Source organism: Rhinoderma darwinii, chromosome 2 (assembly GCF_050947455.1).
Source record: "Rhinoderma darwinii isolate aRhiDar2 chromosome 2, aRhiDar2.hap1, whole genome shotgun sequence".
In the NCBI taxonomy this organism is placed as follows: Eukaryota; Metazoa; Chordata; class Amphibia; order Anura; family Rhinodermatidae; genus Rhinoderma; species Rhinoderma darwinii.
In genome coordinates, this window is record NC_134688.1 from 275458617 (window position 1) to 275473926 (window position 15310).

At 44.6% G+C, this 15310-nt stretch overlaps 1 protein-coding gene across 1 annotated transcript in view; it reads right to left on the reverse strand.

The window, feature by feature from the left end:
* The window catches only part of SH3D21 (SH3 domain containing 21), a 91893-nt gene that overhangs the window by 32861 nt on the left and 43722 nt on the right, over positions 1 to 15310 (reverse strand). Inside the window, exons 10-11 of the mRNA XM_075853276.1 lie at positions 13866 to 13908; positions 9217 to 9315 (exon numbers count right to left, since the gene is read on the reverse strand). Coding sequence (XP_075709391.1) covers positions 9217 to 9315; positions 13866 to 13908 — 142 coding nt within the window. The remainder of the gene's footprint in view (positions 1 to 9216; positions 9316 to 13865; positions 13909 to 15310) is intronic.

Consider the following 15310-nt stretch of genomic DNA (forward strand, 5'->3'; position numbering starts at 1 on the left):
TCCTACTAATGGCGCAAGGATCGCATTTATAGTCTCACTCCTTACTGGCAAGGCCCTAGTATGGGCAAACCCTATCTGGTAACGTCAGGGACCAGAGACCCATGACTTCCAGTGTTTCCTACAGACTTTTCGCACGGTATTTGAGGAACCTGGATGGGTCTCCTCAGCAGCTGCATATCTTCTGACCCTTCACCAGGGGATACCTCAGTCGGTGAGTACGCCATTCAGTTCCGCAACCTGGCGGCAGAGCTATCCTGGAACAACAAGGCCTTGGTGGCTACATTCCGGCAAGGACTGTCTCCTAAAATTAAAGATGAGCTTGCCGCTCGTGATCTGCCACCTACCCTGGATTACCTCATACTCCTAGCAGCCCAGATTGACATGAGGATCCGGGAGCAATCCCAAGAAGTTCATCGGAAGAGAAGATTCCCTAAGCTGGCTCCTATCTTCCAGCAATCCCTGTTGCCCTCACCAGTTGTCCCACCAGAGGAGCCTATGCAGGTGGACCTCAAACTGTCTGCCCAGGGAAAACACTGCAGGCGCACTTCAGAACTTTGTCTGTATTTCAGCCTCGGAGGCCATGTGGTGCGTTTGTGCCCTCAGAAGCAAAAGAAACTCCAATGCCTAGGATTGGTTGGAGAGACAACCCTAGGTGGAATAGCGCTAGATAGAAAGTTCTCCTCTAAACTGTCCATTCCCATCACCATAGTGTCTGGTGAAAAGACACACTGGGCCTCTGCGTATCTGGACTCAGGGTTCGCAGCAAACTTCATCCAAAAAGACCTAGTGGATTTTCTCCAGTTGCCCACAGTCCCTCTGGAGAAGTTTTTGGCTGTTGCCTTGGTGAATGGACTGCCTCTGCCCAACCCGATCGTATCTGAAACCAAGCCGCTGAAGCTCCAAGTTGGAGCCCTTCATTCAGAACTAATTTTGTTTCTAGTTTTGCCTAAAGCCGTCAATCCTGTCCTACTGGGCCTGCCTTGGCTCCAACTACATGCCTCAGTCCTGGACTGGAATTTCCAGAGAAGTTCTTCAATGGGGCTCCAAATGTCGTAGCCGCTGTCTGTTACAGATCCATCCTGTCCAGCCTCCTCTGCCTCAGTCATTGGCAGGATTACCCCTCACTTCTGTCAGTTTGCAGATTTCTTCAGCAATAAGGAGGCTGAGACGCTTCCTCCACACCGGGCTTATGACTGCCCCATTGAACTGGTTCCAAAGGTGTCCCCTCCCCATGGTCGGGTATATCCTCTCTCCTTGCCAGAGACTCAGACTATGTCGGCCTATATCAAGGAGAATTTGGAGAGGGGTTTCATTCAAAAATCCTCCTCCCTGGCCGGGGCCAAATTCTTCTTTGTCAAGAATAAAGAAGCATCTCTTCGGCCTTATATTGACTACCATGGTCTCAATCAAGTCACGGTCAAGAACAAATATCCGTTGCCACTAATTTCCAAACTATTTTATGATATTCTGATTTTTTCTCCAGATCCGACTATTCATCGGAGGCATGTTCGTCAAGTTCTACTGCGATTAAGGGAGAATCGTCTGTATGCCAAGCTGGAGAAGTGAATCTTTGAAAATAACTCTCTGCCCTTCCTGGGGTAAATCATCTCGGATCAAGGTCTCAAGATGGATCCTGAGAAAGTAAAGTCCGTCCTGGAATGGCCACGTCCTCAGGGCCTGTGGTCCATACAGCGTTTTTAGGGATTCGCCAACTTCCACCGGCAGTTTATCCCAAACTTCTCATCATTGACGGCTCCCACCTCTACCCTTACCAAGAAGGGTGTGAATGACAAGGTGTGGACTCCAGAGGCAGAATCTGCATTTAATAGCCTCAAGAATGCCTTTACCTCAGTCTCAATACTCCATCATCCTGACATCTCTCGACAGTTCTCGTTGGTGCAGGTGCACTTTTGTTCCAAAGAGGCCTCAACGAGACTTTTTTCCCCCGCAGAGCGCAATTACTCTATTGGGGATCGTGAGTTACTGGTGAATTAAATTGGCTCTGGAGGAGTGGAGACATCTGCTAGAGGGCGAAGCCCACCCCATCCTGATATAGACCGACCAAAAGAACATTACATATCTCCGGTCGGCTGGTGGTCGCTGCTCTTCGCCCGGTTCCAGTTTGTGCTTCACTACCAGCCCGCGGACAAAAATATCCAGGTCATTTGAAACAGAGAACACCGTGGAGCCTCTGCAACTTATCATTGACCCATCCTGTATTATTTCTGCTAATCCTCTGTAAGTTAGAGACATCCCTCCGGGAAGGACTTTTGTGCGGTTGGCAGACAGGAGGAGAATCTTTCGCTCGGGGCACAGCTCCAAACAGGCTGGGCACGCGGGTGCTCGTAGGACCCGAGATCTGATTGCCCGTCATTTCTGGTAACCCACACTGCCCAAAGATATTGTGAACTTTGTCTCGTCCTGCACTGTGTGTGCTTCCAACAAAGCTGCTCACTCCAAGCCTGCCGGTCTGCTCCAACCTCTGTCTGTGCCCAATGCTCCCTGGCAGCATATAGCAATGGACTTTGTCACTGACCTTCCTTCCTCTGCAGGATGCAATACGGTCTGGGTGGCAGACCGGTTCTCGAAAATGGCTCTCTTAATCCTGCTGACCAGCCTAACTTCTGCTCCTGGGCTGACGAATCTCTTCATCCAGCACATCTTTTGTTTGCATGTTTTGCCTCTTCATATCGTGTCTGATCGGGGGGTTCAGTTCACCTCGAAATTCTGGAGAGCCCTCAGTAAACTCCTAGACGTGAAGTTAGACTTTTCTTCAGCCTATCATCCCCAGTCTAATGGCCAAGTCGAAAGGATTAACCAAATCATGGAGAATTATCTTTGCCACTTCATCTCCATGCAGCATGATGATTGGGTACACCTTCTTCCATGGGCCGAGTTCTCGTACAACAACCACACAAGTGAGTCCACCACCTCCACACAATTCTACATTGTCTACGGCCAACATCCACGAATTCCTCTTCCTGTTCCAGCTAAATCCCTGGTACCTGCAGCTGACTCTTCATTTGGAGATTTTCTACAGATCTGGCAGCAAACCCGGTCCTCTATTCTGCAGGCAGTCGATCGCATGAAGCGAAAAGCAGATGCCAAGAGAAGAGAGCCACCTCTGTATTTTCCAGGTACCAAATTCTGGCTATCCTCAAGGAATATCTGGCTGAGGGTGCCGTCATATAAGTTTGCTCCCAGGTTCCTCGGACCCTTTGAGATCCTACAGCAAATCAACCCTGTCTCTTACAAGATTCGGCTGCCTCCTACCCTCAGGATCCCCAACTACTTTCATGTGTCCCTCCTGAAGCCTCTGGTCTCAGCATTTCTTCCGATGTATTCGAGGTTAAGGAGATCCTGGACTTCAAAAAAAGTAGGAGGAAGAACGTTTTATTTGGTAGATTGGAAGGGGTTTGGTCCACAGGAGAGGTCCTGGGAGCCAGAAGAGAACCTCAATGCTTCTGCCGTCATTAAAAAGTTCCTCTCTCGCTCTGGTCCCACGAAAAGGGGGCATAGGAGGGGGGATACTGTAGCGTCCACAGCCACAGACCATCGGGATTACTCACCCCCCGACGGCCGCAGCCATAGATCTGTGAGCACTGGCCCGCATCTCCTCCCAGGAGACACCAGTGCTCACTTCCATTCCGTTCTGCTGTGTCCCATAGGGTGCGCGCGCATGCGTGTGCCTGGTCTTAAAGGGCCAGCGTGATCACATGAAAATAATCATTCACTCATTGCCTGAGCATTGTTGTATTTACCCGTGTTAGTCTTGCAAATGGTCCCTTAGTGTTATCCTGTTCCCAGTGTTCCCCTGTCCTGCTACCTGTATCCTGTATCCCGTGCTACCTTTGTTCCTGTGCCTTATAAAGTTGGAGTCGTGTTGTGCCCCCGGTCACGCCTGCTGTGTTAAACCACGCCTGGTGTCTGCTGTCAAGGTCCCATTTGTGCCGAGCCTCCATTATTGTCTGAACGACTGCAGGTACCCTTTTCCTTGGACCAGGGGCGTAACTAGGAAAGACTGGGCCCCATGGCAAACTTTTGTCTGTACCCCCCTCCCCTGGGTGCCACACAAACCCCCCTTGTAGATAGTGCCTCCCTGTAGATTCCACCACACAGCGCGCCCTGTAGATAGCACCATACAGCCCCCTGTAGATAGCACCATACAGCCCCCTCCCTGTATAAAGCGCCATACAGCCCCCATGTAGATAGCGTCAAACAGCCCCCTCCCTGTCAAGGGCATAGCTAAAGGCTCATAGGCCCCGATACAAAAGTCCTTCTTGGGCCCCCCCCCCCCAACTTCTCATGACCGACGGCCAGCAGCTTTCAGTTGCATCGCTTCGTCTCCTAAGTGACCCAACGATGCAACACTAGCAACGAGGGGAGTCACTAAGGTCTTAAAACGTCAGGGGCAATAGCCCCAATACACATTCCCCAAAAAATGTGTGTGCATGTATGTATTATATGTGTCTGTATATATATATAGGAGACAGCATATCTATAGCACTACGACCCTATAGCTATGGATAGGATTAGATATAATGGCTCAGCAGACAGTATCACACATGATAGGATTAGATATAGGACTCAGCTTACTGACATTGTGTCTCCAGCGCTGGACCAGGAAATTTAAGATAATAATTGCTTTGCTTTTTTATGTGTTACTAATTTTTTTTGTCTTTTTTTTTTACAGGTTCGATTGTTGGACTACTTCGGATTCAAGTACAACGTCATTGACAGATTTTTTTTATTCTCAATAAATTGGTTAATGAGGGTTGTGTGGTGTTTTGTTTTTTTATTTCAATAAAATATTTTTTCTATTTTCTTAAACTTTATTACTACCACCTTACTAATGGCCGCTAGCTGATTGACAGCGTTCATTACTAAGGCGGGGCTTAATGTTAGCCGTGCAGAGGCTAACACTAACCCCCATTATTACCCTGGTACCCACCGCCATCAGGTGTGCCTGAAAGAGCCGAGTATGATCTAGTATCGACCATCTGTAGCGGCGGTCAGGCACTGGGCCGGCAGCAGGATGGTATTATTAGGCTGGGAACGGCCAACAACAGTGGTCCTTCCCACCCTGGTAATGCTAGGCTACTGCTGCTGTGTTGTATCTGGCTGGGTATGAAAAATGGGGGGGACACCACATTGTTTTTTTTTCCATAAAAAAAATAAATTACGTGGGGTCCCTCCCATTTTTCATACCCAACCAGATCCCAGCAGTAGCAGGCTAGCATTACCAGGGTAGGAAGGACCACTGTTGTTGGCCTTTCCCAGCCTAATAATACCAGCCAGCGGCCGCCCCAGTGCCCGACCACCACTACAGATTGTCAGCACTACCAAATATGTGAAAAAAATGATCCTTTAATTCCACATGCAACGTTTCAGCTCAGTGTGAGCCTTTCTCCTTTGCTTGAGAAAGGCTCAAATGGGCTGAAACGTCGCACGTGGAATTAAAGGATAATTTTTTCACATATTTGGTAGTGCTGCCTTACTTTCCTTTATCTATACTAAAGGGTCATTTGGACTGTGACCCAAGAGGTGTGCACCCAACTTAGTCTTTTGTCTGGTGCTGCTGATCTATATCTATCTACTACAGATGGTCAGGTACTGGATCATACCCGGCTCCCCTGGTGGCAGTGTGTACCGGGGTAATAATGGGGGTTAGTTTTAGCCTCTGCATCGGCTAACACTAAGCCCCTCCTTAGTAATTAATGCTGTCAATCAGCCAGCGGCCATTACTAAAGAGGTAGAAATAAAGTTTTCAAAAAACACAGACATAGAAAAAATATTTTATTGAAATAAAAAAAAAACCTGCAACCCTCGTTAACCATTTTATTTAGAATAAAAAAAAGTTGTTATCGAAGTAGTCCTTGAATCCGACGTAGTCCAACAACCGAACCTGAAAAAATCACTAAACACAAAAAAACATTAGTAACACATGTGGTAGGCTTAGATACAGGGCCCCAGCAGACAGTAATATTTTACTTACCCTTCTCTTCGGCTCTGGGCGCAGCAAAGTTCCTGACGCCATCCATCGCCGCAACTTTGTGGGCGGTGCACGGCGCACAACCACGTCAACATGCGAAAAAGACGACAGGACCTAAGCTGCACTCGGGAACGAGGAGGGTAAGTATATTGTTACTATACTAATAGGGGCCCATTTAGTTTATTACATAGGCCCGGTTACTATAGTAATTTATAATAAACATGGCGCGTTGGTCCATGGGCCCCTGGCTTCGGGGCCAGGTCACAATTACGACCACTGTGACCCCTATAGCTACGACACTGGGCTGTATTATACAGCCGACATCTACTGAGTTTGGGGGGCGCTCAGCCCGTTCCATACTTCCCCGTGATGACTGATACGTACATGTACGTGGCATGTCGTTAGGGTGCTAAAGGGGTCCTCTGGACATTTCTTATTGATGGTCTATCTTTAGGAAAGGTTATCAATATTAGATCAGTGGGGGTCCAACTCCCTACACACCCGCCGATCAGCTTTTTTGAAGGGGCCGAAGTATTCGTGGCCTTGGCCTCTTTAGTTTTTACCAGGCACAACGTCGTACACATTAGTAGCAGAAGTGCCTGGGATTGCAGCTCAGTGGCCCCGTGTGTTTATGGTGTTGTGCTTGTTAACTGGGAAAGGTCTACGACGACGAACGCTATGGTCCCATCAATCACGGACCCCACTGATCTGATATTGATGGTCTATCCTAAGGATGGGCCATCAATATAAATTGCCCAGAGGACCCCTTTAATGTAATGTGTGTGAAGTTTGAAGTTATATAATGTGGCAGAGGGCAGAGCCAGGCAGGCAGGCTTCAGTATATGTGTTAGGGGGAGTTCACATTGAGTTTTTGGCACACTTTTTGATGCGCAAACCATGTCAGAAAAAGCGTCAAAAAACGGACGAAAACGCCTCCCATTGATTTCAATGCGAGGCGGAGGCGTTTTTTTCCAGCGAGCGATAAAATACGCTCACGGGAAGAAGCGACTTGCCCCTATCTTTGGGTGTATGTCTCTGACCTCCCATTGACAATAGGAGGCAGAGAAATTTGCCCGCGGCGCTCAATGGCCGCGGCCAAAAACGCAGCAAAAAGCGTGGAAAATGGCGTGCAGGCAGGTGAAAAGATTTTTCTGCCTTCAAAAAACTGTGTGTGAACAGGGCCTTAAGGCTTCAGTATAGGTGTTAGGGGGAGTTCATACTGAGTTTTTGGGCACGTTTTTGGACGCGGAAACCATGTCGGAAACCGCGGCAAAAAATGGCCAAAAGCGCCTCCCATTGATTTCAATGGGAGGCGAAGGCGTTTTTTTCCTGTGAGCAGTAAAGAACGCTCGTGTGAAAAAGAAGCGTAATGCCCTTTCTTCGGGCGTTTCTGTCTCTGAACTCCCATTGACATCAATGTCAGGCAGAAAATGCGTTTTTCATTGCGTTTTTCTGCCTACGGCCCAATGGCCGAAAAACGCAGCGAAAAATTCGAGAAGTATTCTGCCAGCAGGTGAAAATCTGCCTCAAAATTTCTGAAGGAATTTTGAGGCTGATTTTTCTACTTAAAAACTTCTCCCTCCTCCCTTAAACTTTTTGACTTAATCTACCTGTTCTCCGTACGTCCTCCGCCCGTCCTGTGACTATACTCCGCCCGTCCTATGAGACAGTACTCCGGCCATCCTGACTGTCCTCAGCCCAAAGTAGGATTGTCTTGCGTCATTCCCTTTAGCTCCGCCCTCCATCCTCCTCCGGCCCGAGCGCTCCTACCACCTGATCCAGGTCCCAGCATTGCCGTCGTGTTCAAATGTGACAGTGCAGTGGCTAGCACCGGGCATCCGGCCCCCCCCCCCCCCACTGGATGCCTACTGTTAGTGATGCTACTAGTCATGAGGGGGCCCATGCCACCAGGCCTGGCACATAATGTAATGTGGCCGGCAGGGTGACACGGGCCCCCTCATCCCGCGGGCCCCGTAGCAGCTGCTAAGGCTGCTACTGTGGTAGTTACGCCACTGGCTTGGACTATATCTATACATTGACTTGGTAGACTGTTTGGCCAGCTGCTATCCCAGCTGCTATCCCGCTACGGCGGTTCGGCCCAGTGGGTCAACATACCCACAGATCGTGACATAATCCCTGAAAAGCAAAGAAAACCAGGGTTTCCAGCAGTCAAAAAACATTTTTCGATTATCTTTGTGTTGAAATATACTTTTCTTTTTGAATATCGTGTTATTTAACATATTTTTCAATATCACACAGTTTGGAAGTCTATTTGAGCTCCACAATTTCAAAACTAACAATTTCTCTAAAAAGGGAGCCCTTGCTAAGGGCCGGAACAGTGGTTTGGTTATTTGGCTATTTTAAGTCAGATTCATCACCTAATAAATATTGCGAGGGAGATAGTGGAATCTGCATTTGGTAGAAGTCACTTCCTTCCAATATAAATGGAGTTTGGGACATCTCCATAGGAGATGTATTGAATCGCAAATGTGTGACCACATTTGGGACAGTTTTCTGTTTCTCTCTTTCTAATCCTGAATAAAAATGTTGCTGTATAATACAATCTATGGATGATAAACCAATGCGAGATATTCCAACTAGAAATGAAAGTAATACTGGTGGTATCACTTAAAAAAAATTCACAGCTTGAAGATGAAATTTCCCCTATATTCCAATGCCACTTTTTACAGGATTTAAGTTCATTACCCTTGACCCTTGACAAAATTGTGTAGAGTTTAGTAATTATTTAGATTTTTTTAACACTTTTGTCTAAAAAATATTCTAACATATTAAATTTTCAATAGAAAATAGACCAGACTTTGCCTGTACATCCAATGTGTGTCTCAATTGAAAATATCTGAACATAGAATATCAGGGCAATCCAAAATCCATTTTTAAATGATCTAATAATTTTTTACCCATAGACACTATAACTTGTTCTAATGTATAAATCAAAATTTTTTCCAAAATTACATCCTAATATCCTTGTTGAGATATTTTAAATATAAGTTACCCCAGAGAGAGCTTGCCCTGGTGTATACAGAAATACAACATATTTTCTTAATCAATGACCATGTTCTCTGTTGCATATAAAATGTTACTATATTTTTAGGGATTTTGAAACAAAATTCCCTCTTCCAGTATTTCACACAAATAATCTGCGGCCGTACTAACTGATTGTTGAACCTACTGTTTACTAATACAATCCTACTTGTGTGCTCTACCTTTCTGCTTTGTGGAACTGGCACTGGAATTAGTACTGGGTGACAGTGGTCTGTTCACAGAAGACTTGAGGTCCATGGCGGTTGTGTCCTTTTTCCCTACTAAAATAATGTGCAAAAATTGTAGATAAGTATAAAACCACCACTACATACAGCATTATCCCCTAAAAAAAACAACATAGAATTGTATAATCTATAAAGGGCATAGTATATACTAAACAGTATAGTAGAAATACTATAACATAATGAAATCAAATGTGACGGTAAAAAGACGTCCACTTGTTTGAAAAGGTGGGAGTTTCAAACATGAAAGATTTATGATTTATTGATTCACTTTGATTTATTTAGTTGCAGCCCACAAAATTCACAAGCTCTTTTTTCTGCATTGGTTGAGAGCTCCTGCTACTGATAAAATAACATAAACAAAGAAGATATGTCTGTGGAGTTTAATACTAGGTATAGATTTACAGTCCTATTATAGTACCACTTTGTTATTATACAGGAACCATGTCCCTGAGTTATACCGAGAGAAGTACTTAGTTACTATTTAAACACAGGTGAAAAATTGTTGCTCACTTACCATCTGCCACTAACAATAAAGGTGTCTCCTTTTGTGATAGGAACCACAGCCCAAGTACGACTACATCTGCACCTGCCATAGCTATGCCCCTGGTTATATATGGGATAATGTACCCCCGCTGTAAGTTCTAAGAATAGTGGAAGCCACCAAGAAGTACCATGACCATATAGAAGCATGGGGCCATGGCAATCTCCAGGGTGACTTCTAATATTATTTAGAATTTATAGTAGGGGTACATTGTTCCTTACAGTACACACCACAACTCATCTCAAGAGTATGGAGAAGATTTCTGTTTACCATTAAATTAATTAATATGAACACCCCCATCCTTTTCATGAAGGAAGTCTGCAGTTTCTGAGGTGCAAAACATGACAGTCAAGGAGTTATCTAGGCCACAGGATGGCCTGCTCTCCCTCCGTCACTCTTACAATTCTAGCAAGAGACATGACTGCACTAAACTACCCATTAAAGAACAGTATTTGCAAACTAATTTAACAAATCTATGGGTGTCATTAGTTTTTCCTTTTAAAGCGTAGGCTCACTTTGAACCTTCACCTTTAAATATACTAGTAATGTGCTTGCATAATGATTTTTTTTTAGCTGTTTATTTAGCTGTTTTAGGTGGGGAGGAATCCTCCTGTGAAAACATGCCAGCGTGGGATAATTAAAATTTTACTGTTTGTAAAGCAGACTGCTGTTTATAGCACACCTTAAACTGCATCTTTAGTGATAGTGGCAAGTTCACATGGAATTAAAATTTCCTGGAAAGCTCAGTATTTTATCAGGACAAACCCATAGGTGGGGGGGGCAGGTTCGGCATGTGCCCCGGGCACAACTAGGAGGAAAGATAGGGGGGGTGCCGGGCGGCATGGGCATTGTTACCAACAGTCCTGAATTTGCCGGGACTGTCCCGAATTTATAGACACTCCCGGCAATTTACTGCCCCAGATGTGTCCTGGAAACTGCCATATTCAATTGTATCTGTGTCCTCAGAAACTATCCATTCCCTGCTCTGCCATTCACTCCTCCTGAAGTGGAATCCCCGGCCAGAGAGTTGCCGACACTCTGGCCGGGTATTCTGCTCCTGGAGAAGCCCCTGATGTCACTGTCCATATATGGACAGTGACGTCAGGGGCATCTCCAGGAGAGGAATTCCCGGCCAGAGCATCGATAACGCTCTGGCTGGGGATTCCACTCCTAGAGGGAGCCCTAATAGCGCAATCCACAGAGAAGGGGGTGTAGCACTATCTACAGGGGGGTATGGCACTATCTACAGAGAGGTGTGTGGCACTATCTAAAAGGGGTGTGTGGCAGTATCTACAAGGGGGTCTGTGGTGCTATCTATGGGGTGCTGTCTGCAGTATCTACAAGGGGGTGTGGCAATATCTACAGAGGGGCTGTGTGGTACTATCTACAAGAGGAGGCTGCTCATTATGTCACCATATAGTCTCATTAGCCTCAGTTATATAATCTGTTTTAGTCAGGCCCTGACCTCTTTTATTTATTATATTTTCATTTCCTGTTATATTAACTACTTTATATAACTATATTGCTTGTAAAATGTACAAATGGCTGAATGCTCGAGTTACATTAAAAGAAAATGTGAAAAAAAATTACACCTCATTGATTGGTTGAGAAAGCAAATATGGCGAGGGGGAAGGAGATGTTGGGAAAAAAATTGGGGGGGGGGGGGGCCAAACTAAATTTTGCCCCGGGTACATGAGAACCTACACTACCGTTCAAATGTTTAGGGTCACTTAGAAATTTCCTTATTTTTGCAAGAAAAGCACAGGTTTTTTTCAATGAAGATAACATTAAATTAATCAGAAATACACTCTATACATTGTTAATGTGCTAAATGACTATTCTAGCTGCAAACGTCTGGTTTTTAATGCAATATCTACATAGGTGTATAGAGGCCCATTTCCAGCAACCATCACTCCAGTGTTCTAATGGTACATTGTGTTTGCTAACTGTGTTAGAAGGCTAATGGATGATTAGAAAACGCTTGAAAACCCTTGTGCACTTATGTTAGCACCGCTGTAAACAGTTTTGCTGTTTAGAGGAGCTATAAAACTGACCTTCCTTTGAGCTAGTTGAGAATCTGGAGAATTACATTTGTGGGTTCGATTAAACTCTCAAAATGGCTAGAAAAAGAGAGCTTTCATGTGAAACTCGACAGTCTATTCTTGTTCTTAGAAATGAAGGCTATTCCATGCGAGAAAATGCCAAGAAACTGAAGATTTCCTACAAACAGGCTCTAACCAGAGTAGAAAGAGAAGTGGGAGGCCCCGCTGCACAACTGAGCAACAAAACAAGTACATTAGAGTCTCTAGTTTGAGAAATAGATGCCTCACAGGTCCTCAACTGGCAGCTTCATTAAATAGTACCCGCAAAACGCCAGTGTCAACGTCTACAGTGAAGAGGCGACTCCGGGATGCTGGCCTTCAGGGCAGAGTGGCAAAGAAAAAGCCATATTTGAGACTGGCTAATAAAAGGAAAAGATTAATATGGGCAAAAGCACACAGACATTGGACAGAGGAAGATTGGAAAAAAGTGTTATGGACAGACGACTTGAAGTTTGAGGTGTTTGGATCACACAGAAGAACATTTGTGAGACGCAGAACAACTGAAAAGATGCTGGAAGAGTGCCTGACGCCATCTGTCAAGCATGGTGGAGGTAATGTGATGGTCTGGGGTTGCTTTGGTGCTGGTAAAGTGGGAGATTTGTACAAGGTAAAAGGGATTTTTAATAAGGAAGGCTATCACTCCATTTTGCAACGCCATGCCATACCCTGTGGACAGCGCTTGATTGGAGCCAATTTCATCCTACAACAGGACAATGACCCAAAGCACACCTCCAAATTATGCAAGAACTATTTAGGGAAGAAGCAGGCAGCTGGTATTCTATCTATAATGGAGTGGCTAGCGCAGTCCCCAGATCTCAACCCCATAGAGCTGTTGTGGGAGAAGCTTGACCGTATGGTACGCAAGAAGTGCCCATCAAACCAATCCAACTTGTGGGAGGGCCTTCTGGAAGCATGGGGTGAAATTTCTCCCGATTACCTCAGCAAATTAACAGCTAGAATGCCAAAGGTCTGCAATGCTGTGATTGCTGCAAATGGAGCATTCTTTGACGAAAGCAAAGTTTGAAGGAGAAAATTATTATTTAAAATAAAAATCATTATTTCTAACCTTGTCAATGTCTTGACTATATTTTCTAGTCATTATGCAACTCATTTGAGAAATATAAGTGTGAGTTTTCATGGACAACACAAAATTGTCTGGGTGACCCCAAACTTTTGAACGGTAGTGTAGCTATGCCTCTGAACAAACCCTTTAATAAGAAACAGCTGCTTTTGTCAGGGAAAGCTGCAGACAGTCATTTCATGTTTTAGAGGAATGGCTGTCCATTCAATACATAGATGGCTCAAGCGGACCCCCATCTATGTCATTCTAACAGGGCATACGAACAGTGGTTGTCCTGATGTCTTTGTATTTTATTAAAGGGTCACTAAGGGGATGCTAAAGGGGGTGATTCTAGTACTTACATTATGTTCATCAACTGCTTTTTAGGCAATTTCCCAACATATTCAGAAATATAATTGTAACTGAACCTACTCTCTAAGGCTTCATTCAAATCTGCGTTGGGACTCCGTTCATGGGTTCCATCGGACTTTTGTGTCAGGGAAACCCATGAAAGGAACCCAAACAGAAACAAATGGAAAACACAGATTTCCGTTTGCATTACCACTGATTTCAATGGTGACGGATCCAGTGCAAATGGTTCCGCTTGTCACCGTTGTGTAAGGGTTCCGTCGTTTTGATGGATCGAATAGTGCAGTCGACTACGGTATTGATTCCGTCAAAATGACGGAACCTTTAAACAAACGGAAACCATTTGCACTGGATCCGCCACCATTGATTGAAGTTTCAGTTGTGATTCCATTCATGGGTTCCCCTGATGGAAAGATCCGACAGAACCCATGAACGGAGTCCCACCTCAGAAGTGAAAGAAGCCAAGTATTAATATGTTATTTGAGAAATGTTTCTGTTAAAGTCCATAACTCACCTGGTCCTTTCACTGTGGCAGTTCGTGTAGGCTTGCTGGATTTCTACAATTATTAAAAATAAAATAAGACATGAGCAGTTTTCAAGCTATGCACTATGCTCACATAATTTGGGCCTGGTTGGTGCCAGTGTCAGACTAACCCATGAGAATTCCAGAGGATCCAACAGTGGGCCCCAAAGATCCAGCAGAAGACAATACCATTTGGAGTGATTTTGAAACCAATCATTCGCCACTCGAGTGTATTTCTTATAGGTTGACTCACAATTAGCCTATTAGGCCTCAATGATGATGTGTCCTGTGCATGCAATGGACATGTACATGTTCTGTACAAATGGAGGGTAGGCCTTTAGCAAAAATTCCTCTGGTGGCCCCAAGGCCTCCTTATTAAGCTCATTGTATTTTTATTGGTTTTAAATGATGCTTTGGCTCAAGCATCCTATCTCATTAAAGGGGTTTTATATTTTTATTTGCTTATTTATAGAATAGAGTTTTTAGAATACAGAATACAGTTTTCTAATATACATGTATTAAAAATTCTGCTCACTTGCCTTTCTTATTGCAGTGCAGTAGGCGTTATTTCTTCACAGTGGAATAGTATCGCCCACAGATTTAGTCCTATGTAATGCATCCATGGGCTAACTGAATAGGATTAAACATGGCACCAATCCTGTGACCCCCCCCTCCCCCCGCAAAATACACACACATCATGTGACCCCTAAAACTCAGGGTTACATGATGTATATGGATTGGGACAACATAGAGGACACATTGATGTACTTAATAAATAGGACTACTTGTGGAATAATGATAAACAACTACATCTCTGGCATATATTTACTTGTATAAAATGGCTGCCTGTCTCTAGATGATGTCTAAGGCCTTGTTCACACGGTGCTCATAAAATATGATGTTTAAACATGTCCAAAACGCAAGCCTTTTTGTAAAGCGCTTTTTAAACTACAGGCATTTTTGTTGCGTTTTGTGATGCATTTTGTGAGCGCTTTTGGCACACTTTTTTGGCCCATAATTAGGTCTCCCATTGGCCTAGTTCACACAGAGTATTTTGCAGGCAGAAAAAATCTGCCTCAAAAGCTGAAGCCGCTGTGGAACCGCAGCAAGAAAGTACATGGCGAATTGTTTCCACGCAAGCAGCTAAAAGTCAGTGTCAAGATCAGCACCAAAAAACTCTGTGTGAACTGCGCCATTGACTATTAGATGTATTTTCAATGCTTTTTATGTGCCAAGGAATTGACCAGACACCTCTTTTTTACGCAACTCGTTTTTTAAGCATGTGCGCGTAAAAAAAACGCGTGATATGCACTAACGGCACGCTTTCCCATTTATGTCAATGGGAAGATTAGATGATGTGTTTTTTTATGCTTATCTTTGACGAGTTTATACAAAAAATGATATTAATTTGCTGAAATCGGACAACCCTTTTAATA